At 55.7% G+C, this 25,744-nt stretch overlaps 1 protein-coding gene across 3 annotated transcripts in view; it reads right to left on the reverse strand.

Moving 5' to 3' along the window:
- Positions 1-1,545: 1,545 nt before the first annotated feature.
- LRRC8A (leucine rich repeat containing 8 VRAC subunit A) overlaps positions 1,546-25,744 on the reverse strand; it is a 28,385-nt gene continuing 4,186 nt past the window's right edge. For all 3 annotated transcript variants that reach the window (XM_027615032.2, XM_027615034.2, XM_027615033.2), the window contains 2 exons: positions 8,872-11,036; positions 1,546-3,506 (listed from right to left, as the gene is read on the reverse strand). In XM_027615032.2, coding sequence (XP_027470833.1) covers positions 3,231-3,506; positions 8,872-11,028 — 2,433 coding nt within the window. In that variant the 5' untranslated portion in view covers positions 11,029-11,036 and the 3' untranslated portion in view covers positions 1,546-3,230. The remainder of the gene's footprint in view (positions 3,507-8,871; positions 11,037-25,744) is intronic.

The raw sequence follows: 25,744 nt of genomic DNA on the forward strand, positions 1-25,744 counted from the left end.
CTGGGCTAGCGGCTCCCCTGGGAACTCCCACCAAAGTCTTGTAGTGGAGGCTTAGTGAGGCAGACTGGCTTTGAGTCTGGGCCTGGGCCTTGCTTTCCCCATCTGTAGTTTGGGGATAACCTCTCATAAGGAGGAAGAGGAATGCTTTACTGCCAATAAAGAGCTTGGCACAGGGCCTAGCACTTACTAAAAGTGCCTATCAGCTGTTCACCAAAAGTTAGCTGGGGCTGTTCTGGGTGAAATGTGAGGGTATTTTGATTTTTGAACTTCCCCATTTTCCAAACCGCTCTTGTCATCCGTGGAAAGATTATACCCCTGAGGCTGGGAGTGGACAGCCCTGGGGGGTCCAGATGGGAGGAGGAGGCGTTGAGCCTCTGAGAGTTGCTCGTTCATCCTGCTCAGGCTTTGGGAGGTGGGGTTTTTTTTTCCCCCCAAAAGCCTACCAGCTCCGGACCCAACACTCCTGCTCCTGGTGGTGCCCGGCGGCCCCAAGACTGTGTGGGGGGTGGGAGTTGGTTGGGGGGGGTACCAGACCAGACAGGAGGGGAGGACCTCCACTCGGGAGACCCAGGAGGGTCTCAGAAGGGATCACAGCCCAGCTGCTCAGCCCTGAGGTGACCTGGAGGGGTGACAGTCCCACGGAGGGAGGGAGGACAGACTCTGGCCTGTTCCAGAGGAGGTGCCCAAGCAGCAGCTAAGGCCTAATCACTGAGGCGGAGGTCAGACACATGGCCTTTCTTCTTCACCAAAAGCCCCCTGCCCCTGGGTCCCCACGGCAACCCGGCGCAAAGCTCACTGGTCCAGGAGGAGGACCTCAGTTAATGGGCACTAAAAGCCAACTATTTGCCAACTAAAAGGCAACTTCAAGGAAGCCTCAGAACAATCCTGCAAGGTTGCCAATACTAGTCTGATGTTACAAACAAGGAAACTGTGCTTCCACATCAGATAAAGGGCAGAGCTACGATTTGAAGGCAGCTCTGCCCTTCTCCCTGAGCCTCTGCAATGGAGCCCAGCACCTTCAGCAGGCTCCCACAGGGGCTAGGAGCCGGCTCCCCCGCAGTGACTCTCAGCCCCACCTCTGCAGAGCCCAGGGGAATGGCTGCTGCGAATTACGAGGGACCTATGAGGGCACAGAGTGAAAACGTCCGCTGCACAGATGGGGATACGGAGGCCTTAGGAGGGAAGGGGTCAGCCCGGCTTCATGCAGGGAGTAACAGAGCTGGGACAAGAATGGAGACTACTGGCTCCCATTCCAGTGTCCCCCTCCCCGCCCCGGCCCCCCCACCCATCAAAGCTCATGAAGGCCCAAACCACAGGTGATCAGGCCAACGGCAGGACCCCTGGCCCAGGCCACGCCTGACAGTTGCAGGCGCTCTGTCCAGCCCACGCCCAGTAGCGGCCTCCAAAGGGCAGGGAGAAGGGCAGTTACCCACCTTCTAGATGCCCATCAGTGGCCGTTCAGCAAACCAGTCCACAGGGCCCAGCCAGACCCAGAGAGCTGAGGGTAGGGTCCCCCCCCGCCACGACACGGAGATCTCCAAAGGCTACTTTCTGTTATGGATTTATTTGATATTTGAACGGAGTCTACAAGTTCAGACCCTCATGTAACGGATTGCTTCATGGTTGTCAAAGGCTAGTGTGCATTATTTCTGAGGATTACATCTGCTGACATGACGCAGAAAACACAAATGGACAGACAAATGGACATAATCGTTAAGAAAAGAGACGCTAAAACGTGCCTTAGTGTCCAAGTGATTGATCTAAGGCGGGCAACCCTTCTAATGCAGGGACCCCCGTGACTGATCTAAAGTGAGGTGGCTTCTTGCCACCAAGCGCCGACAGGGCTGTGTGTGCGCCTGGCGCCTGGGACAGAAATTGGAAACCCAAACCTGGGGAGCCTGCCCCTCCCAGCGGCGACCTCCCCACCCATGACCCCGCCTCCAAGTGTCTCTTCTGAAGGACCAGGCGGTGACAGGGCTGATGTCAGCGGCTGAGGCTAGGGGTGTCACTGGGCAAACTCATGACACATGAGGTGGGAAAGCAGAGTCCCGGCGAGGTAGCTCCTCCTGGCTCCTTAACACTGCGACGAGGGACAGATAGGGAGGATGGAGCACCGTTCATCCGGGGATTAGCCAACCCGAGTCTCCTCCTTTCTTGGCAGCTCCGGAACATTCCCTTTGGCCAACAGCCACAGAAACGAGTGCCTGCCAAGACACATGGAGGAAAAAGAAAACAAGACACCAAAAACAAAACAAAACAAAACAAAAAACCCCGCCCTAGGAGAGGAGAGGAAAAAACAGAACTCCTGGACCAAGGTCACACCAGACTCGAAGACATCCTGCAGCCCTCACCCCGGGGGGGGGGGGGGGGGGCGGGGAGGAAACAGTTCAGTGTCCTGCTGCTTTGCTCAAGGGAAGCTGCCGTCCTGCCCTGAGACCCCAACTCACTGGCCTTCACTGTCTTTTGTTTCTTTTTTTAGTTTTTTTTAGTGTTTTTTTTTTTCTTTTTAATACTCAAACCATCAATTTTCAAAGCTTTAAAAAAAAAGGTTTTTTTTCTTTTTACTTAAAAAAAAAAAAAAAAATCTAAAACTGATGAGACCAGCCCCAGGCCTGGCCTTTCCACCTGGCGGTCTGCTGTCCCCTGGGCCACACCGCCAGAGCCCAGCCCAGCACCCCTGGGGCAACTGTCACAGCTGGTTCTCCCTGGACCCCTCTGCTCAAGTCTGGGTGGTACTGCCGGGGGCATCACCAAAAAAGGAAAAGGGAAACTACCCACCCTTCCTTACATACCCCCCCCCCGCCCCCCCGACCGGAGCTGAACTTTGTTGGGAATGTATAAGTTATCTGGAGGGAGGGGATGCAAAGTGGAGAAAAATAAATACCAAGAGCTAAGTGGGTGTCCCTGGGCCTCTGGCATCAGCTCAGCCTCTCGGGCAGAGATGGCCTCCAGGGGGGAGGCCCTGATTGTCCAAATACCGCGCTCTAAGACATAGGTCTCTGCTCTCCCTGACGGGCGCCCGCCCTGGGCAGGGGCCGGGGCGGGGGGGCATGAGTCTCAGAAGGAGGAAAGGGGCCAGCCCCTCAGGTACTGTTCCGTGGCCATGGCCCAGCCAACAACCAGCCCCGGGCTCCTGCCCTGGCTGAGGCCCGGCTGGTCGTCCCTGGGTGTCTGGGTCCCTGGGCCCCGAGGACTCCTCAGAGACCCGGTGCTCAGCTGCCCGCCGGCGTTCAGGCCTGCTCTTTATCGGCCCTCCACAGCCGCTCCTTCACTTCGGGTGGCAACGTGTTGAACAGGTCCTCCTCCACCACCAGGCCGCTGCGCTTGAGCAACGGGCACTCGCCCAGCTCCACGGGCAGGCACTCCAGCCGGTTGCCCCGCAGCTCGATCTGGGTCAGGTTGGTCAACTCGCCCACCCGCGAGGGCAGTGACTGCAGCACGTTGTTGCCCAGGTGCAGGGCCCTCAGCTTCCGGCACTGGAAGAGTTCCGGGGGCAGCGCCTCGATCTGGAAGGGCAGGAGCAAGAGGGCCAAAGTGAGGGGCACAGCTCAGATCTGGGGACTTGGCCGAGGCTTCTCCCTGCCCCCTCACCCCACCCCTGTGCCCAGGCGCCAGCATCCCCTCTGAAGCCCGTTTCAGCTCCCTGGGCCCAGGCCACAGCACCATCTGGCCTAAAGCCTGGCTGACCTCCGCCTGTATGGGAAGTCTCAGCTCCGCAGTCACTTCCTCCGGGAAGCCTTCCCTGACCTCCTGGGTAACCTAGGGCGCCCATGGCCCCCAGCGTCACCAACCCCTCCATGGTGAAGCTGCTTGACCCCCTGTCACTCCCGGACCAGGCTCTGAGAAGGCAGGGCTGGGGCCCCCTGGTCCCCCACTGTCTCCCAGCGCTCGGCACCCGAAGAAGCATGTCACACTGGCCAGCTACTATCAACTCTGCCCCCTCCTCCATTGCCCAGGGCTCCTCAGGAGCCAGGCTGTGGGGCCTGCCCGGTTTAAGAATAATTCATGAAAGAGAACGGCATGCTGAGAAAATCACACACCCCAGTTGCTGAGAACTGTGAGGAGCACTCCAATAGGGGTGGGGACCCCAGCTCTGTCACCTCCCTGGTCCTGGGCCTCGGTCCCCTCATCTGTCAAGTCACACCCTGATCGTGAGTGCAGGGAGCCCAATATTGGCCATTCCCCTCCTGAGTTTGCAAACTTTGATGACGGGTGACATCCCCACACAGCTTCCTACACAGTGGGCTGGCTCTGAGCACTGATACTATTACCTCATTTACCCATCAGAACTCCCTGTAAATACCCTATAAACACCTCTTCTGCTTTCCAGATGGAGTACCATTTCACCGAGGAGGCCCTAAAGAAGCTAACCTGCCCAGAGGTTCACAGCTGGAACATGGTGGAGCCAAGACTGAACCAGGTTCAACAGCTCGTGCTCTGCTATCTGTCCACACCGTCGGTGCAGCGAGGAGCAAACCGTGGGGCCCGAGTGGGGACCTGCTGTGTCTCTGGCCACCTTCTTCCCAGCCCTTCTGCGAGGAGTCGGCTACAAACCTGGGTTCTCACCGAGCCTATCTGCCAGAACAGTCTCTTTCAGAAGGCTGGGCAGGAGGGACCCCACGCGACCCCACGTGAGGATGATGGAGAGACTGTTTAATAACCTCTGTGAGGTGGCTCTGTCACTGCCCCCATTGTCCCGCTGAGGCCTGCAGAAGTGAAATACAACGTGCGCAAGACCGCGCAGGCAGGAAGCTCGGGAGAGAACGGAAGCAAGCCTTTTGCTTCCTCTGATTCACAGCCTGCACCATGTTCCCATTCTGCCAAATATGGTGCTCACGGGCAAGTCCCTTTCCCTCCCTGGGCCTCAGTTTCCCCCTCTGTAGAATGAAAGGTAGGACGAGAAATGCCTTCAATGCTCTGTGCCTGAGGGCCTTTGGGCAGACCTGGATCTTGGGTGACTTGTTTTAAAAGAGACCCCCGACCTGGGCCTCCAGAAACAGCCACTGTTGTGCCCAGCGGTCAGGGATGGAGCCAAGGTGGCCTCCCAGGTGAGCAGGGCTGAAGGTCAGGGACACGAAGGTGAGAGGGCATGACAGGGCTCTGGCAGGACTGAGGGGGGCCTGAGCTTCCCAAAGAGCCCGCTCCCCCCGACAGTGGACTCCTCTGGTGGCTCAGACAGGGGTTAGGGCAGCACGAAAGGCTTGACCCAGTGAGTGCCACAGCTGGGGTTCACGTGCAGAGCTCCCTCCCCACAACGCCCCCTCCCCAGCACCCCCTGCCCTAGCCAGTGAGCTCTCTCCAGGTCCCACAGAGGAAAGAGAGGTGCTCCCATAGCTTGGCGCCCACCACAGCCACCCCTGTCCTTTGGACCTGTCCTCTTCCCGAGGACACTTCCGTCACTCGGCTGCCAAAGGCTTGGGGCCCTGTCCTATCACCCTGACCCTGCCCTCTCCTACCTCCCAGGAACCTCGATGGCTCCCCCATCAGCGCTGAAGTAGCCTCAAGTCCACTTAGTCTTTGGAAAAAGAGACAATCCTCCCAGAAGCCTCTGGGGCTGCTCCATCGCCCTCCCGACCTCCTGACAAACCACGTGGAAAAACACGCTGTCTCTCTTCAGCTGTGATCCAGCTTCTGCCCTGTCCACCCCCAAAACTATCTGGCCAGAGTCAGCAACAGTGCCTCCTCATCCACTGGACCTGAATCCGTTCCTGCACCCAGCTGCCCCACGCGCTGTAAGCCCACACACTCCTGCCTGGCCTCGCTCTTCCGCTTCGACCCCACAGGCTTGAGCCAGACTCCTCTCTCCCTCCGTCCTCTGCCCCCGGTGATCCCGACAAGGACCCCTCTTCATCCAGGAGCCCAGTGGGGATGAGGACGGCTCCTTGAGCTTCAGGCTGACTCAACACGGTCCCTTGGATGTCCCAGGGGCTCCAGACACCCAACATGGGACATACAGTCTCCTCTCTGAAAACCAGGGACTCCTCCTGCATCCTGTTTCAGTGACCCATCGTCCCAGGCAGCCAAGTGAGAAACCCCGAGTCACTCAGACCTCTCCCCTTCTCCCCCATCCAATCCAGCCCCATCCTGCGGATTCTCCCGCCCAAGTCGCTCCACCCAGGGCAGCCTCAGTCCAGGCTTCACCCCTGCCAATGGCTGCACCTGGGTTCCTGCCAGCTCTTGACCCCTCTCATCTTGCCCCTCAAACCCACCCCCTCACACTGCAGCAAGAACGATCTCTCCCAATGATAAGTCAGCTCGTTTCTTCATCTACTCAGAGAATTGGGTGAACATCTGCTGTGTGTCAGGCACTGAACGGAAGAGCCAAGATCCACGTCACCAGACAAGGGGAACAAAGAAGATCCGATGGAAATGAGCGGGAAGAACAGCACTCTCTTCCAGCCCTGGCCTCAGAGGAAAGTCCAAATTCCAGGGGCTGCTCAACTCACCGCTCGCCCTCCCACTGACAGAAACTACTAGACTCTCCACTTCCTCTTCATCTGGCTAACGTCCCCTCAATCTTCAGGGCCAGGGGAGATGTCCCTTCCTCCAGGAGGTCTGCCTGCCCTAAATCTGGGGTGAGACCCTTCTTGTGTGTGCCCAGGAGCCTCTAGATGTGCAGCCAGTGGGCTTTATTTGTCCCTGTGTCCGCTAGCACCTTCCTCTACCCCAGGAGTATGTGAAAACCATTTGCCAAATCAATGAAAGAATGAATAAATGGATCTGTAGACAAACGAACGCACCTTTTGCGCCTATTCACGTGAGTTTAAACCTGGGGAAAGAGCAGCTAAGGGCCTGAGCCGGGTCACACCCACCCCTCCGTCTACCTGCAGCCCCGGGTGGCTCACAGAGGAGGAGGAGAGGGGCTCCAGCTTAAAAGGACGGGCCTTGGGTGGGAGGGATGGGGTGGCTGGGTGATGGACATTGGGGAGGTTATGTGTTATGGTGGGCGCTGTGAATTGTGGAAGACTGATGAGTCACAGAACTGTACCCCTGAAACAAATAATACATTATATGTTAATAAAAAAAATTAAAAAGTTACAAAAGTAAAAATAATTTTAAAACTTTTTTAAAAAGCATGGGCCTGACAAGGATCAGCCCCAGTGAACTTTTTCCCTACAAAGGCCTCTGGCATTCCAGGGGCGGAGACAGGATGTGATTAAGCAGTGTGCTAAACAGGGCATGCAGAGGGTCTCCTTCCTCGGGACAGCGAGCCTGTGGCCAGCTCCTTTCCTGAGGGGTGACCTCAGCCAACAGGTGTGATGTGACCTAACAGTCCTGCTAGGGGTGAGGAGCCTGGGGGTAGGGGATGGAACTGCGAGCCAGGCTGGATACCTGATGCGCCCTCCACCAGGAAGGAGGGCCCAGCAAGCCCCGGGTGCCTGCACAGAGCCCGCATAGAGCCGGTGCAGAGCCTGCGGGCAGCCGGGCAGCCGGGACAGAGGAGGCAGGTTACAAAGGGTCGTGAGGTGCCTTAGTCGGACCCAACTCCAGGGGCAATCTGGCCCCCACACTGTGTGCTGGGGGAAGGCCTTAAAGTTTAAGAGGTTGGGGTCTGTCTGGTGCTCCCCACATGCGGCTTTCCCCCAGGAGTCCAATTTTCCTGATCTGTGGCCTGTCCCAGGCCCTGGGGGCAGATGCTCCCACGTGAAGCAATGTGGGATCTGACCTTCGTCCTTGGACACTCACAGTCATAATTTGGGGGGTTGGAAGATAGTTTGTGACTCTTCTGTATATCAGAGTCAAACTCTGATATACGGAAGAGTCAGGCTGGTTTGCAGTAAGAGGGGCTTAGAGAAGAGGGGAGGGGGGCCCAGACCCTCCAATCTGAGTGACATTGGAGAAGGTGTGTCCCTTCCTGGGGCGGCGGGGGCGGGGCATTTCAGGGGACCGCCCGCCTCTGCGGCTGCTGGAGAGAGTTCCTGTCGGGAGCATCGTGCCCCGCCCGGTGTGGGCTGCTTTGTGCCACTGTCTGCAGGGGAGGGGCAGAGGTGGTGTCTGAACCAGGTCTCCACCCCGGGGCTTTGGGATCCCACCACCACCTGCCTCACTGTGTCTCCACCTTGAAAGTAGAAACCGGGAACGAGTCACCTTTCCGTAGGTCCCCAGGAAGGATGGGCAGGGGGTGGTCCTTCCAGTGGCTGCAGCTCTGTTTGCACTACAGGGGCCAGACCACAAAGCCACAGGATCAGCTGGCCCTCAACCCCACCCGCCTGCCTCTGAAAAGGGGCCTGTGGGGGTGGGGGGCTTCCCTGGCCAGGCAAGGGGCTGGTACACAGGGCTACCAACGGTTTCCTGAGCATCTCCAGGGCGTGGCCTCCCATACTGCCGGCCTGTGATGGTTTGTACAATTTCCTCTCTAGAAAGGCAGGTGGTGACAAGCCCAGGGGGAAGGGTGTCAGCAGGGCCAAGAGCTGCAGAGACCACCCGGCTCGGCCTTGGTGAGCACCAGCCACCCACGGTTTCTGTCCGCCCATGGACCCAGACTGGCCCCTCGGCTCCAGATGTGGTCTAGAACAGGCTCCAGGCTAAGTCCCGCCTCCCACAACCCAGCCCTGGGACCTCTTGTCCCTGCACATCCCTGCCTATGAGAAATCCACCCCAAGTCACCTCGGGGGACCGACGCCGCCCGACGACACCAGCCCTCCCGGCAGGAGGACTCTGCAACATTCTGTGGCAGAGACAGGGCCCCCGGCCCAGAGATCCCGAGTCAACAGGTCTGGGCAGGGGGGCCCCCAGGGATCTGTATTCCCAACAAGCCCCCTCCTGGGTGGTTCTGGGAACCACGGGTGAGTACCCGACCACCCCGAGATGCTGCGCCTCCTGAGCAAACCGCCCGCCCCCCTTCCCCAGAGCCACAGCCAGGCCACTCACCCGGTTGGCCGTGACAGCCAGGTTCTGGAGGTTCTGCAGGAGGCCAATGTCGGCGGGGAGGAAGGTCAGGTTGTTGTGGCTGAGGTCCAGGTAGCGCAGCTTGCGGCAGTAGAAGAGCTGGGTGGGGATCTTCTCGATCTTGTTGCGGTTCAGATAGAGGCGCTCAAGGCTGGTGAGGTTGCCGATCTGGATGGGGATGTAGGCGATGTGGTTGTACCACAGCTTAAGGCAGGTGAGGCGGTGCAGGTGCTGGAAGCTGATGATCTCCTCGATGGTCTTGAGGTTGTTGTCCTTGAGGTCGATCTCCTGCAGGTTGTGGAGGCTGAAGATGGAGTGCGGGATCCGCTCCAGGTCGCAGCGGATCAGCTCCAGCTCGGTCAGGTTCACCATCTTCTTGAGGCTGTTGAGGACGATGAGCTTGGTGCCCTCGTTGTTGATGGACAGCTTCTGCAGGTGCACGCCCACGTCGGTGACCACCTGCGGCAGCTTGCTCAGATTGCTCTTGAGCCGCAGCACCTTGAGGCGCTTGAGCTCGCGCAGCCCGTCAATGACAATGTAGCGGTTGTTCTCGGCACTCAGGTTGCCTGTCAGGTGCAACTCCTCCAGGGTCTTCAGGCTGTAGATCCACAACGGGATCTCCTTAATGTCCGTGAACTTGATGTGCAGGGCCCGCAGGTTCTCACGCAGGAAGGCCAGGGCGGGCGCCTCAATCTTGGCCGCCGTGTGGTATAGCCACAGCTCCTTGAGGCCCGTGAGCTGGGCGATGCTGGGCGGGATGGTCACGTCCGGGATCAGCTCCAGCTTCAGCACCTCCAGCTCCACCAGGTCGAACACGGTGTCGGGGATGCCGCTGAGCATGAACAGGTGCAGCTCCAGCTTGTCCTGTGCGTTCTTGGTGAGCCGTTGCCGCAGCTTGTCCAGCGTCCACTCGTTGTTGAGGTTCAGCTGCCGTAGCTTGTTCTCGCTCACCTCCGAGAGGAAGACGGCAAAGCGCTTCGAGTAGAGCGGGTCGTACTGGTCAATGAGGTGGAGCATGAAGGCGAAGTCATTCTTGACGTCGGGGATGTCACTGTAGCTGCTCTCCTCGCGGATGGACTCGAACGAGTACTTCTTGAGGGAGCGCCGCAGCATCCACCACAGCGTGTACATGCAGATGAGCCCGTAGAAGATGACCAGGCTGATGTAGAAGGACGCCAGGATCTTGAAGAGCGTGGCCAGCGGGTGCGCACAGCGGTAGGTGCGGTAGCCCGTCAGGCTCTCAATGTCCACGGTGCAGTCCACGTCGAACTTGATGTTGTGCACATAGTAGACGGTGTAGCAGATGATGAGGATGAACTTGATCACCTTGATGATGGTCTGCCGCATGTACAAGCGGTACACGATGTCCCCCTCCTCCACGTGGGTACGGAACTTCTTCACCTTCTCAAAGAGCGCCTTGGCCTGCTCCCCCTCCTTCTTGTCCAGCACGCCCGTCTCCGAGCGGTCCACGATGCCCTGCTCGATCCGGGACTTGGTCCGCTGCAGCATGGGTACGGTGGCCTCCACGTCTTCACTGACCGTCGACGACTTCTTGTCCATGGAGCCATTCATCTTGCTGAAGGCCGGCTTGGGGTCGCTCTCCTCCACCACTGTCTCAGACAGGGCCCGGGTGGTCCAGGGCGAGTCGAAGCACTTGAGCAGGATGGACACAAAGTGCTCCAGCTTCGAGCTGGTGCGAGGGAACTTGAACCAGAAGTTGCTGCAGGCCAGGAAGATGAGCGTGTGCAGAAGCACCAGGTAGGGGAAGTACTTGGCGAACCAGTGCAGGCGGTTCTCGTAGCAGACGGCGTCCACGTAGTTGTACTGGTGCCGGTCCAGGTCGTACTTGATGCCTGTGGGGCCCGTGCCAGGGGTCGGCAGCAACGTGGCGTTGGGGTAGGGGGGCTCCGGGCCTGGGGCTGCCCAGCCCCGGAAGGAGTCATTGCAGGAGTCCTTGGTGACCCATTTACAAGGCAGGCAGATCATCTTGTCCTGGGTGACCTGCAGCGTGCCCCCGAAGACCGCGATCATCAGCATGACAATGGAGATGTAGTCGGTGAACACGTCCCACCATGGCTTCAGGATCCGGTATGCTGGCTGTGTGTCCGCAAAGTAGCGGAGCTCCGTCACTGGAATCATGGTTCAACCTGAAAAGAACCCACAGGAGAGGGTTACTGCAGGGCGGCCTGGCCGACTGGGGCCCAGGAGACAACGGACCCATTGTCCAAAATTCCACCGTGAGTCCAGCCGGGAGTCACAGCCTTGCCACTCGCAGGGGGGCCCATCGATAGGCCTCTCTCCAGAAGCCAAGTGGTCACCAGGTAGCTGGGAAACCACCACCGGGGAAGGCAGGCAGTCTCCCCATTTAACAGACACGAAGACCGAGCACCGAAGTCAGGAGCCACACGAACAGATTGCTAATGTGGCCTCCCCCTGCGTTCCAGCGGCAGCATTTGGGAACTCCTGTCCAGACTCCAACCTGTTCATGATCAGACTGACCAGAGGGGCACGCTGAAAACTCTCAGTTCACTTGGAACCAGCTGCCGAGACACTGCCCCAGTGACCGGAAGAGGTTCCATCAAAGTGTGGGAAATCGAAATGTACAAGAGGGGGCTCGATGTGAACTCACTTCTGTAAAACAAATAGGGAAGTTTAAAAAATTCTGCAAGGGTGCTTGTAATTATGTCCATATAGGATCCTGAGGGGAGAGACACAGACACGCACGTGCACGTGCACGCGCATGCGCACACACGCACAGTAAGGGGTGGGGCCAAGCAAAGAAAGGACGAGAAAACAAGACTGGCCTCCGCCCCATGCTAGATGACATCACATTTATGATATTATCTCTGGCTGTGTGCATCTACGTGTGTGTAAGGAACTAAGCTCAGGGAAGTAAAGTCACCTGCCCAACGTCACTCTACTACTCAGGGCAGAGTCAAGACCAAACCCAGGCCCATCCCTCCACCTCCCCATTTGCAACGTCATTGCCGAGTGGATCCGCTGCCCACCTGACTATGCCAAGAGTGCCAAGAGACCACGCCCCGGAGTCCAGCTTCCCTGTCCCCTGGGGTTCCCAGAACTCAGGTCACGATGGGGCCAGCAGACGCCACCACCCGTCCCGGGCCACCAGCTCCAGCCCAGAGGTCAGCCTTCCTGGTGAGGCCAGGACTCACAGGCCAGGGTGAATGGCCCCCCCATAGGAAGGCCCGGGCCTCTAATGACCAGCTGGCTCCTCATACCACCTACACTCCTGGGAAGGGGGCACTCCAGGGGAGGACCTGCTGAATCATACAGTTGGCCTCCAGCTGAAAGAAACCCGGACACTTGTCCCTCCCTTCCCAGTTCCCCAAGTCCACAACTAGGCAGGCACCCAAAGGCTAGGGACAGGAAGGGAGAAGGGGCCAAGCCAGAGGGCCTGAGGGCGTGCAACAGCCTGCCCCTGCAGTGTCCAGAAAGAGGACGCCAGACGCTGGGGGCGGTGCAGTTTATGACCAGGCAGGATGTGGTTGCAGCCTCCCAGTTTTGGAGGGAGAGTGGGTGTGCCAGCCTCCCAGTGAGGACACTACAGTGAGGAGTTGCCTCTGGGCCCCTGCTGTCCCGGGGCTTTCTTTGCACAAGTCGCCTCTTGACTTCCAAGGTGGAAACTGTTCACTGCTCCGTTTACAGGTGAGGGAACGGGAGGCTGAGAGAGGGAGGAAACAACCCCATCCATTGTCCGTTCCGTTCTGGTTCGGCTGGCTCTTACCCTCCCCCGGCCCCAAACACCCGGTCTCCAGCACATCCTGAACTTGCTGCCATCCCGCCCTTGGCTCAGCCCTCTGGGGACAATAAAAATGACGACGGTGTGTCCACACCTCAGGGGCCTCTCGGTTCAGTATGAGTGTGTGGGCAGCAGTGGGAGAGGCAGAGCCTGAGACAGGGCAAGGGGCAGCTGTGGCTACAGCCCGAGAGACAGATGCCACCTCCCTGCTGAGAAGGCCTCCGTGGAGGTGCGGGGGACAGAGCCAGGCACCCTGGCTTGGGAAGGCAGAGTTGGGAGTCCAGCGCAGGGCCAGCCTCGTGGGGGTGGCCTGTCTGGAGGGTGGGGATCACCCTCTAGCTGCCCCGTGTATCTGTCTCACCTCTGCCACCGCCTCACTGGTGGAACTCTGGACAAGTCACCGCTTCTCTCTGACGGGGTTTTGGGAGAAAACTGGGAAGAAGATGCAGGTGCCAAACCCCAGGCCTTAGTCCACAGGGATACCAGGGAAGGGGGGCCTGCCCCGCAACCAGACCCCCGAGAAGAAACAGCTAGGTGGTTGGGGCAGCCTGCTCTCAAGTAGCTCTCGCTGAGGATGTGGGGGGAAGCCAGGGGCCAACAAGCCTGAGCTGGGTTCTGCCCGCCTTGACCTCACTGCAGGGCCTTGGGCGAGGACCTCACTGGCTTTAGGCCTCAGGTTCTGCACAAACACCTCACAGCACTGCTGGGTAGCGTCCACAGAACTGCAGGCTTTCACTGTGCTTAGCACAGAGTGGGGCAGGCAGGCAGTTCTGGTACCTCCTTGTCACGCTCCTTCAGGGCAGAAGCCTTCGGAACACAATAGGTGCTCATAAAATCAGTGGGTCTCAAGACAGGGCATGAGAGGGGGACAGGGCAGAAGTCTTCGGAACACAGTAGGTGCTCAACAAAATCAGTGGGTCTCAAGAGAGGGCATGAGAGGGGGACAGGACAGGGCAGGGCCTGGGTGTGGCGGGGAGGCAGGGCAGCAGTGAGTTTCGGGTGGATGTGGGCAGGGCTACACATCCTGATGGGGAGGAAGCAGAGGCTCCTGGCCCTCCCAACCCCGAGGGCCCTGGGGAAGGAAACAGACCCCCCAGGTAGGGATCTCCATGCAGGGACCAGCTCCAGGAGCCAGTGACTCAAGGGCACTAAACACCCACGGAGGGCGGGGGAGGCAGCTCCTGTTCCCAGACTGAAGACTCATAGCCAAGTCCAGGACATGCACATTGTTCTGGCACCGCTGTTGTTTTTTTTTTTTTTTTAAAGTAAGCTGTACACCCAACGTGGTGAATTCACAATCCTGAGATCAAGAGTCATGAGTCATGCTCTACCGACTGAGCCAGCCAGGCGCCCCCACCCATTTTTTTTCTTAAGATAGTTTTATTCGGGTAATGTATACATAGCATAAAATTTACCCCTTTAAACTTTTTTAGGTATACAATTCAGTGTCATTAAGTACACTTCCATTGCGCAGCCACTACCACCATGGGTCTCCAGAACGCTTCCGTCTAGCTAAACTGAAACCCCGTCCCCAATTAAACTCTAGCTCCCTATTTCCCCTTCCCCAGTCCCTGGCCACGAACCATTCTATTTTTTTTTTTTTTTTTTTTTTGGAGAGACAGAGAGAGAGATGGGGTGAGAGACAGAGGGAGAGGGGAAGAGAGAAAATCTTTTTTTTTTTTTTTAAGATTTTATTTATTTGACAGAGAGAGCAACAGCGAGAGAGGGAACACAAGCAGGGGGAGCAGGAGAGGGAGAAGCAGGCTTCCCGCTGAGCAGAGAGCCCGACGCGGGACTCGATCCCAGGACCCTGGGATCATGACCTGAGCCGAAGGCAGACGTTTAATGACTGAGCCACCCAGGCGCCCCGGAAGAGAGAAAATCTTAAGCAGGCTCCACACCCGGCGCAGAGCCGGATGCAGGACTTGATCTCACAACCCTGAGATCAGGACCTGAGTCAAAAATCAAGAGCCGGATGCTTAACCCACTGAGCCACCCAGGTGCCCCTCTACTTTCTGTCTTTATAAAGTTGAAGTACCCTAGGTACTTTAGGCCTCAGGTTCTGCACAAACCCACTAAAGTACCCTACTAAACTACTAAAGTACCCTAGGTACTTCATAAAGGTGGAATTGTAACAGTATTTGTCTCTTGATGTCTGGCTTACTTCAGTTAATAGAAAGCCCTCATCCATGTTTTAGCATGGATGTCAGAATTCCCTTCCTTTTTAAGGCTGAAATATTCCCCATACCCGTTTTACAGACAGGGAAACCGAGGCTCAGAGAGAGAAGCCATGTGCCCAACTTCACCTGTAAGTGACAGAGGCCACCTTCAAAGCCAGATCCACGGGGCAGCCCAGGCATGCAGCGCCTCCAGGGGGCCACGCTGCTAGAGCAAATCCCACATGGCAGCTGCCTTGCGACACAGCTGGTCCGGTCAGGAAAGCACCACAGGGAAACGGGCAGACCCAAGGAAGTGGGGATCTTCCTTCCCAGTTACAGAAAGCACCCTTTTCAGGCCGTTTCCTGCAGGCAGTTCATCCCCTCCCTGCACTGAGCCCTCCCTAACCGGTATGGCCTCCTAGCAGACGTGTGGAACAGCTTCTCTCCCACGGCCTGTTTTCCTGTCCCAGAGCACAGACTCTGTCGTGGATGTGACCACATTTTGTAAAAGGTGGTCAAGGTGCCCAGGGGCGTGTGATCCCAGGCCTGTGCCCACCATGGATGCCTCCCTTCCAACTGCGTCCCACCCGGAGGTCAGCCAGCGAGGCTTGGCTCTAGAGGTGCTGATGTCACCAGACACCCCCTTGTCCTGGCCACCCCTGCCTGTAGCCAGCAGGGAGGGAACAGCGTGTTGAGGAGCCAGGACTCCTCTCCTAGAAAGTGGCATGTTGGTCTCCCCATCCATAAACTAGGGGTGTGGGAACAGAAGCCCAGCCAAGCTTTCGGGACAATCAGAAGGCACAGAAATGAGGCTTCCCAAACTGCCTGTGTGTGGGCCCTGGGTCAGGTGGAGAACAAGCCCCGAGCTACATGATGTGAACTTAGTGCTGGAGGGACAGCCAGGCCAGTGAGCCTCTGCCCTGGGTGCTGGAGTGACCCTGAGCAGGCGTCTTCATGTCTCTGAGCCTTAGCACCCCCATCTGTGGAAGGGGGCTGAAGCAGACACGGGCCTGGCCCCCCAGAGCAATCCTGATCTCAACAGTCAGGGGTGATTGAAAAGTGCACAGAACAGGACGAGAAAGGAAGGAAATGGATGAAGCAAAGCACCCGCAGGGCTGGCAGACACCTGGCAGAGACGCAGGTAGGTGGGGCCTGGCCCACAGTAGGTGGGCGGTAAGCACTTCCTGCCACTACAACGCACCATGGCCTTTTCAATGGAACCAAGGAGCTCTGTACGTAATACCAATGTGGAAAAAAGCGAGATCCAGAAAAATAAATAAATACAGTCCCATTCTGATAAACCCTTGACCAACAGTCCCTGCCCCGTGGGGAGGGACGCCCTCTCGGAGTGGGAATAAGAAACCGAATGAAAGGAAACTGACTTTTTTTTTTTTAAGATTTTATTTATTTATTTGAGAGAGAGAGAGAATGAGAGATAGAAAGCACGAGAGGGAAGAGGGTCAGAGGGAGAAGCAGACTCCCTGCTGAGCAGGAAGCCCGATGTGGGACTCGATCCCGGGACTCCAGGATCGTGACCTGAGCCGAAGGCAGTCGCTTAACCAACTGAGCCACCCAGGCGCCCTGAAACTGACTTTTTTTTTAACCAGAATGCATTATCTTTGTGATTGAAAAAATATCAAAGTTCCAAAGAAACAGAGAAGAAAAAAGAAAGAAGAGAAGAGAAGAGAAGAAAGAAAAGAAAAGAAAAGAAGAGAAAAGAAAAGAAAAAAGAAAAGAAAAGAAAAGAAAAGAAAAAAGAGAAAGAAACCAAGCGGGCGCCTGGGTGGTTCAGTCGTTGAGCATCCGCCTTCAGCTCAGGTCATGATCCCAGGGTCCTGGGATGGAGCCCCGCATCGGGCTCCCTGCTCAGCAGGGAGTCTGCTTCTCCCTCTGCCCCTCCCCCTTGTGTGTGATCTCTCTCTCAAGCTCTCTTTCTCTCTCAAATAAAATCTATGAAAGAAATAAAGAAAATAAGAAAGGAAGAAAGAATCAGCCCTCATTTGAAGCTTTGAGAGGGCAGTTTGGGGAGGGCAATGGGGAGCTGGGTCAGATCAGGTCAGGTCTCTGCCCCAAGAGGTGGGGAATTTGGAGAGGATCCTGAATAGAGGCCAAAGATCAACGGGTTGAACTCAGGCAGCTGAGAAAAGACAATAAGGCAATGTGTGTGCCTTGCTGTTCCCAGAGTTCTGGTCCGGCTACTTTTCCTTCTTCCAGAACAGAGGTCTCACTCTGAGCTGGAGACTGTGCCCTCCTAGAAGTCAGGGATTAACATCCACCAGTGAGGTGGGAGACCCCTGGCTGCACCCAAGAAGAGCTTGGGAGGCAGTGGGCAAGAGGCCACCCAGGGGCCGGGGGCTCGGGAGGCTAGGAGTCCCACAGTACAGAGGCCACTCCAGATTCATCCAGGTCCCTTATGCGGAGCCCAGAATATGGTGGAGAGAAGATCTGCTGACGGGAAGGACACAGGAGGAGGGAGGGCACCAACTGTCTGGGAAAGATTCTAGGACAAGAATCAGTTACAGGAATGTTCATCACCATGTTATTTATGCCCTAGGAAAACTGGAAACCACCCAGGTGCCCATTATGGGCTGACTGGTTAAATACTTATTAAATGATCAGATGATAGACTATATGAAATAATAAGAACACATTAGAGCAAGACACCTGATGACTTGGTTAGAGACAAACTGTCTGGAGTATGTGACCTACAAAAGTAAGTAACAGGGGCGCCCAGGTGGCTCAGTCAGTTGAGTGTCTGACTCTTGATTTCGGTTCAGGTCACAATCTCAGGGTTGTGGGATCAAGCCCTGAGTCGGTCTCCACACTCAGCAGAGTCTGCTTGAGATTCTCTCTCTCTTTCCCTCTGCCCCTCCCCCTGCTCACGCTCGCGCTCTCTCTCACAAATAAAATCTTAAAAAAAAAAAAAAAGAATAGCTACAACAGTTTGGAAGAACAAGGTGGGAGGAGACTTACTACAAAGCTACAGGAATTCAGCCGATGTGGTGCTAACGTAGGGATAGATGGATGGACCACAGGAACAGAAAACCAAGTGTAGAGACAGACGCCACAATGTCTGGAAACAGACGTGACAGTGTTGGCTTTGCAGGTCAGGGGGAAAGAATGGGCATCCGTGAACGGAGCTGGCTCTCAGCTACTCATGGGAGAAAAGCATAGCCTCATCCACTTCCTTACATGAAAAAAAATTCCAATGAACTGAAGACCTAAGCCAAAACCTGAAAAGGTTTAAAGAAAGAGCTAAGAGATCAACTTAGGAGAGGAAAGGATTTCCTACTGGAAAAGTATGAATCCTAAAAAAAAAAAAAGGAAAAGTATGCATCCTTACAGGAGAAGATTGATACTTTGATCACATTAAGTTATAATGTATGCGAATCGAAGAACGGGCTAAGTAAAAAGAACCCACAGATTTGTTAGAGATATTTGCGGTGTGCCTAACTACCAAAGGATTACTATCCAGGACAAATACAGAACTCCTACAATCGCTTCTCGGCCTTTTGGCTAAGATCAAGTGTAGAACTCCTACAAACACAAGAAAAGAGACAATCCAATAGAAAGAAATGGCAAAATACACAAATAGGGCGTCTGGGTGGCTCAGTAAGTTGAGCATCCGACTCTTGATTTTGGCTCAGGTCACAATCTCAGGATCTCAGGGTTGTGAGATTGAGCCCAGAGTTGGGCTCCGCACTCAGCAGGGAATCTGCTCGAGATTCTCTCCCTCTGCCCTCTTACCAACCCCCCCATGAGTTTGTGCACATCCATGTGCGCTTGCTCACTCACTCTCTCTCTCTGAAATAAATAAATCTGGAAAAAAATGAATAGACAACTCATAAGAAAAAATGCAAATGGAAATTAATATATGAAACTAATTCCTAACCTCATTACTAATCAGGGAATGTAATCAGATGCCATTTCACTCCACTGGGACTGGCAAAAATGCTGAATTCCTGCCTGAGATTAGGACGCACATATCCTACAATCCAGCCACTTCTCTCCTAGTTAGAGATCTCAGAGAATCGTTACACACACGTGGGGCCATGGACAAAAATGCTCATTGAGGAGTTGTTCCTAACAGCCCCAAATCAGCGGCCACCCATCCATCAACAGGAGAAAGGATAAATCATCATCATCATACAATGGAATGTGAAAGCAACGAGTTAATGATCTATACCTGCATGTACCAACGTGAACAGACCTCAAAAACGATGCTGAGCCAGGAAACATGCTACAGAGTAATGCCTTATGTGTTATGGAAGGATTTCTATAATGTATATATCCAGGTGTTGTAAAGCTATAAAACATGCATGGAGAGCCCCCAAATCAAGATAATAATCCCCCCCCCGCCACCGAGAGGAAAGAGAAAGGGACTGCGGAAGAGGCTTCACTTGTGTCTCAAATATTTTGAGAGAGACTGTATCTGAACCAATCAGTACAAAAGATATTTGTCAAAATTTACCAAAATAATCATCCATTTCTACCCCTCCTTGGCGGGTCCTCTCTCCGATCCTTACCCCTGCCAGGCTGAGCTGGAGGCAACAGGTCTGGACCCATTGCCAGGGCAGCAAATTCAGCTCCTCCTTCCAACTGGCCTGTTCCTGACCAGCGCGGGGGCACCTGTGGTCTCTTGACGATCCCGCAGAATGCAATTCCACCCCTGCCTGGGGCTGCCCTGCCTCCAAGGAGCTGCCCAAGTCGGTAGGAGGCAGCCAGACCCTTTTCCACTTGCAGGTGGGGAGAAGCGGGGCCGGGTTCCCGTGGTGAGGCCCTGGGTGGGGGTCGGGGGTCAGAGAAGCAACCCAGGGAGCCCCTATCTTCCCCTTGGTGACAGGCAGATCTCGGAGAGTGCAGAGAGCAAGAGCTTTGGAGCTGCGAAGACAGGTTCAAAGCCAGCTCTCACCTGAAATCCTTCCATGACCCCGGGGCCAATTACTAGCCTGAGGCTCTGTTTTTACAACTTTAAAATAAGAATAGTGTTCCCTACCTCATATCTCTGGATACAGGGACCCAAAAGATGTCCAGATATTAAAAAAAAAAAAAAAAAAAAAAAAAAAGATGCTGTCCAGTAGAGGAAAATATAGGCTAAATACAGGCTCTGTGAAAGAAGCCAGTCACAAAAGGACAAACGCTGCAGGAATCCACTCATATGAGGTAGGCAGGCAAATTTATCAACACAGAAAGTAGAAGGGTGGGTGCAGGGGCTGGGGGAGGGGAGGGTGCGGAGCCAGTGTTTAACGGGGACAGAGCTTCATCAATTTGTGTGCAAGATGAACACAAATTCTGAGGGGCGCCTGGGTGGCTCAGTCGTTAAGCGTCTGCCTTCGGCTCAGGTCATGATCCCGGGGTCCTGGGATGGAGCCCCGCATCGGGCTCCCTGCTCCGTGGGAAGCCTGCCTCTCTGTCTCCTACTCCCCCTGCCTGTGTTCCTGCTCTTTCTATCTCTCTCTCTGTCAAATAAATAAAATCTTAAAAAAAAAAAAAAGATGAACACAAATTCTGGAAATCACTGGTGGCTGCACCTTGACGTGACAGCTTTAATGCTACTGAAGCCACACTTAAAAATGGTGATGATTTTTAATCTTCCAGTTATGGGGATCAGACCGCAATGTAACGAAATTAGGAGAAGAGAAGCATGATCTCATTCTTCTTCCAAAAAAAATCCTATCAGTAACTTATTGCTGTATGCATAGAAAAATCTGGAAAGCTATACATAGAACTGTACGTAGTTAAGTCTGAGGGTGGGTAAGACTGTAGAGGGTTGTCCATACGACACACTCTTCTATCATTGAAGTTTGGTACTTTGATGAGTAGGAAAAGTACCTGGGGAGAAAAGACCTTCCTCACTGTGTGATTTCCGAGGATTGTAAAAGTTTATGAGAAGGACCTGCCATCTACTGAGTTAGGAGAAGGTGAGGCCACCCTGCCTGCCCCACCCGTGTGACAGACACTCCACGGGGCGCTGTCCTCACTGTAGGGAAGGAGCACCCAGGCTGGGTAAGCTCAGAGCCTGGGGACAAACAACCTTTGCTCTGAGCCTCAGCCTCCTCAACTGCAAAATGGGAGTATTGCCAAACCTACCTCAGAGGCTTCTTGTAACTACTTAAATGACATGACATTATCCTGCCTGTGGCCCAGAGAAAGGTGCGCTATGGTTACAACCCCCTGCCATCACAGAAAACCCTCCCGGAGCGGGGGGAAGACACCCAGGTGAGGGTGAGCCACAAGGACAGGCACCTCCAAGCACAGACCTGACCCCCCGGAGCCCTCCAGGACCTGACCCGTCACACAGGCCACACTCAAGAGCCTTGAGCTTCTGGAGCCCCCGCCAGGCTTAGGACCCCAGGAAAGGATGGAGGTAGAGAGTCGGCGATTTGCTCTCAGAACCACCCCTTAGGTATCCCTCGACGTTGTTGATTTCCCCTGATGCTTCTTCCAGAAGGGGAAGGGAGTCAAAGAAATGACCCGCTGCCCACTCCAGCCCAGAGGGGGACCACCCCAGCATGCTCCAGTCCCCACGTCAGCCTGCAGACCTTTGGCTTTCACACTCGAGGCATGGCAGGCAGGCCGGGCTACGGGTAAACAGGGCACAGAGAATCTTTTGTTAAAGCCCAAACAGAGATGCTGGGCAAGCTTCCCAGGCAAGAGGGGAGGCAGGAGGCTGGCGCCCCTCCTTGTACCACACTTGGGAAGGCGGTCTGTCCTTCTGACGCTCTCACAGGGAAGGGGGAAGGGCCATTCTCCAGAGGCCTAAGGAAGACAGTGGGTCAGGGGCCCTGTCCCGGAAGGGCTCCGGGCCTGCGAATCTGCTCCTCAGTCAGCACCCCTGGGCTTCCTCTGGTCCCAGAGCCAGGAGTGGGAAGAAAGGTCTCACCTCGTCTTTGGGTGCACACAGCCCCCACCCACTCAAGAGCAGGGCATTGCCCTCCAGGCCCCCACACCCACTTGGGGTGAGTTAGCAGCAGGCTAGGGGCACTGCCTGGCTGGGCACTTACCCCGCACAGAAAGGCACACCCTCACTTCCCAGGAAAGGAAGAGGGGAGGCAGTCAGGGCAAGAGGGGGAAGGCACAAGTTTCATTTCCAAACTGCTCTCACATTTGGACTGGGCCTCCCAAACAGGTCCGTCCTCAGGCAATCTTGCAAGGCTGTGGCCTACCCGACGGGGTGAAGGGTGACAGGTGAGGGACACCACCGAGGGCTCCCAGCCAAGCCCACGGAGCAGCAGGCCAGGCTGGAGGCCCAAGCCGCCCCCTTGCCCACCCAGCACTTCCTGTGCCTCAGCTGCCCATCACTTCACCAGTGGGTGACCCTGGGAAAGTCACCTTACCTCCCAGGGCTCTGGTTTCCTCATCTGTAAAACGGTCATGACTTGTAGCGAGGACTGAATGACAGAGTCCGTGGAAAGGTCTGGCCCACGGCCTGCCATGTATTTAAGACCACAATAGTAGCTGCTGTTATTGTTACGGCAGGTTTCACCCGTCCCTTTATGGGAGAGAGGTTAAGCGACCTGTCCAAGGCCACAGAGCTAGAAGGTGCTGGGACAGATCCCCACAGGGCTGACTTTCCATTGTGCCAATCTGCCTCAAAGGCAAGCAGATCTCCCGGGCCCTACCTGAGCCCCCAGAACCCCGGAAATGCTTCCTAGGACCAGACCCCTTTTCCTGAGGGATATGTGGAATCAAGGCCTCTGCAGGAAATCCTAGCAGAACATACTCAAATGCCTCTGGTATCTCGGGGATAGCTTTAAGGAAACTCTAGAAGGGAGCCCCACTCTGTCGGGTCTGGGCCCACAAGCCAGGTAGCCACATCTGGGCCCATGGGGGCAGAGGGGCCTCGGTCTGCTATGAGCACCAGCACTGCGTGCCTGGACCAGTTATGGAATGGGGGCAGGAGCACCCACGGGAGGCTGCAGACACATTTGCTGAGACCCCAGGGGACCGGGACTGAGGCCAAGGTAAGCTGCCTATGGCCCGGCTCTCTGGGCTGGAGGGGGGCTGCCCCCAGAGATCGTGATGCAGGGTGCCAGGGGAAAGGGGTGAAGGGCAGGATCCCCATGTGCCCAGCCCCTGCCCAGCACATCTGTCAACAGCCAACCCTGTCAGAGGGCGTGAGTTTGGCGGCGGCGCCTCTGAGGGTGTCCAGGTGGCATGTGAGGGCTGTGGAATTTTACAGCCGCTTTTCCTCCAGTGGAACGTTGCTCCAGGCAGGCTATACGGCAGCAGTCCGTTTAATTTTGAGGTTTTAGGCTCTCAAGAGACAGTTAAACATAGAACTTGCTACGCGATGCAGTAGGAACGCACTGGGAAAGATAGCAGGGGATGTTTGTGGCTGGGAGTAAAAGCCGTTCTAGAAACCTCAGTCCCACACATCCTTGAAGAGGGAATGGTTAACTCCCCGCACGTACTGGGAAGTCACTAGAACCCCCGGTCCTGAGGAGAGCTTGGCCCTGCTTCTACACCAAGGGCTAATCACAGGGACTCCTTGGCCACAGTGGGGACCAGGGCTGAAAGCGTCACCCTGCTCAGCGGCTCCTGGCACGGTCTGCAGACCGACCGCCAGCCTCGCACCAGCCTGGGAGCATCCTCAAAATACAGATTCCTGCCCCCCAACCCCATCCCCGGCTCAGGCTCTGCAGGTATGTGCTGGGGGGTCCCAGGGAACCCAGCATTGTAACAAGCCCCTGGGCAGCTCTGAAGTGCCTCCGAGCCTGAGAACCTGGAGAAGAAAAACAGAAGGTGGGGTAGAAAGAGCATAGGCCGCCAAGGCAAACAGATCCGGCTTCAAGTCCCAGCTTTGCCACCCACAGGCAAGAGCCCTCGCCCCTCCAAGCCTTGGCCGTGAGCCTGTAAAACGGTGGGACCACCTCACAGAGGAGAGCTGCTATGCGTACGCGGTGACCCGGCGCACCACCTGCCCAATGCTCGGACCGTGGCCGCTGACAATGACCGGGGACATGAAGGCCCCGCTGCTAGGAGGAGGGAGAAGGTGGGGAGGCCAACTCCTGGGGCCAGAAGTGTCTCGAGTGAGAAGAAAAAGAGACTGTAGGGAAAGAACAGGAGGAAGAAACACAGGTGAGGAAGACAGGCCACCAGGTAAGGATGCCTCGTTCCCAGCTCGACCCTGCCAGACCACAAAACCAGGTGGCCAGGCCTGAAATCCCTCCTGTCCCAACAGAGCGGCTTTCGACCCAGATCACAGGGCAGCCTCCTCCGCACCTGCCCACCCTCAAGATTACAACCCAAAAGGAGGGGCGCCTGGCTGGCTCAGTCGGTGAAGCGGCTGCCTTCGGTTCAGGTCATGATCCCAGGGTCCCAGGATCGAGCCCCATGTCAGGGTCCCTGCTCAGCAGGGAGGCTACTTCCCCCTCTCCCTCGGCCTCTCCCTTCCCCTCCTCATGCTCTCTCTCTGTCTCTCTCAATGAATAAATAAAAAAATCTTAAAAAACAAAAAACAAACACCTGAAAGGAGAGGGGCGTGCCTGGCTAGCTCAGTTGGTGGAGCCTGATCTTGGGGTAGTGAGTTCAAGCCCCATGTTGGGTGTAGAGATTACTTAAAATCTTAAAAGCAAAAAACAAAAACCAAAAAACCTGAAAGGAGCATTCCGAAGGGACCAAGACTTCCCCGGGGAATTGCCAGGGTAAATGAGTCAGGGCCATACTCAGGCAACACAGCAACTCATGCGTGTCCCTCCCAACTCCCAACCTGGCCCCTGCCCTAGGCAGACAGTGGAGGCTGAAACCTCTCAGGACGGCCCATGCCGTTCCCTCCAAGCTGTCCCTGGCACGGAGGAGGAATTCTGATCTCAGATAAGTAGGACCTGCTGCTTCCTGCTCATCCCTGGCCAGAGAGACCTCAGCTCAGGCCTCCCCTCTCCTGTCGGGGAGGCAGGGTTCCTCAAAGCCAACAGGAAACTCCAGCAGAGCAGGGCTGGGGTTTGCTGACCTTGTCCCAATAAACAGGAGAGTCAACAAAATCACACACCAGGCATTTCCTAACCGCAACCCCCCCCCCCACCCCGTGCTGCTGTAAACACCCTCACAGATAGCTCCAAACCCCGGAATGGTGAGGATGGGGCAACAGGAGCGTGCTGACAGTACTCACACGCAGACCCACCCTTCCCTGGGAAAGGGGTCCTGGGGGGGCCCGGAAACGAAACGGGAGCAAACTGCGAACCAGCAACCCTGACAAGACTTGACATGGGAAGGGCGCCTGGGTGGCTCAGATGGTTAAGCGTCTGCCTTCGGCTCAGGTCAAGATCCCAGGGTCCTGGGATCAAGCCCCACGTCGGGCTCCTGGCTCAGCGGGGAGTCTGCTTCTCCCTCTCCCTCTGCACCCCCCACTGCTCATGCTCGCTCTCTCTGTGTGTGTCGCAAATGAACAAATAAAATCTTAAAAAAAAAAAAAGACTTAACATGGGAAAAATAAGCAAACAGTAATAATACATGTGGAATAATACACTCCTCCCCATTCATATCTCTGGAGATGGGGATCACGGGAGACTTTCGCTTTCCATGACATCAAAATCAAAACATTATAAAAACATACAGCGGAAACGCAGCTATATTGGTAATTACCAAAAAAAAAAAAAGATTACTATTTCTTTTAAAATCCTGGCTGGGGAGGGCCGGGTCCTCCTTAACCAGAAGCTGAGGTGACAGGTGGATGCACGGAGGCCTCGGGCAGAGAACAAAGGACCGTGATCTGGGATTCGAGGATGTGGTTCCGGTCCCACAGCCCTCCTTCCTTCCTAACTCTTGGGCGAGCTGCTTCCTCCCCCTGAACCTCAGTTTCCACATCTGTAAAGAAGGGACAACGGCCACCGCCTGAGTTTCCTCAAATGGCCAGAGGAAATCATTGATTAAGGGTGTGTTTTATAAATTATAAAGTAGTCCATCCAATGCCGCTCAGGTTACGGAACACGTCCTG

This window comes from Zalophus californianus, chromosome 13 (assembly GCF_009762305.2).
Source record: "Zalophus californianus isolate mZalCal1 chromosome 13, mZalCal1.pri.v2, whole genome shotgun sequence".
Classification (NCBI taxonomy): domain Eukaryota; kingdom Metazoa; phylum Chordata; class Mammalia; order Carnivora; family Otariidae; genus Zalophus; species Zalophus californianus.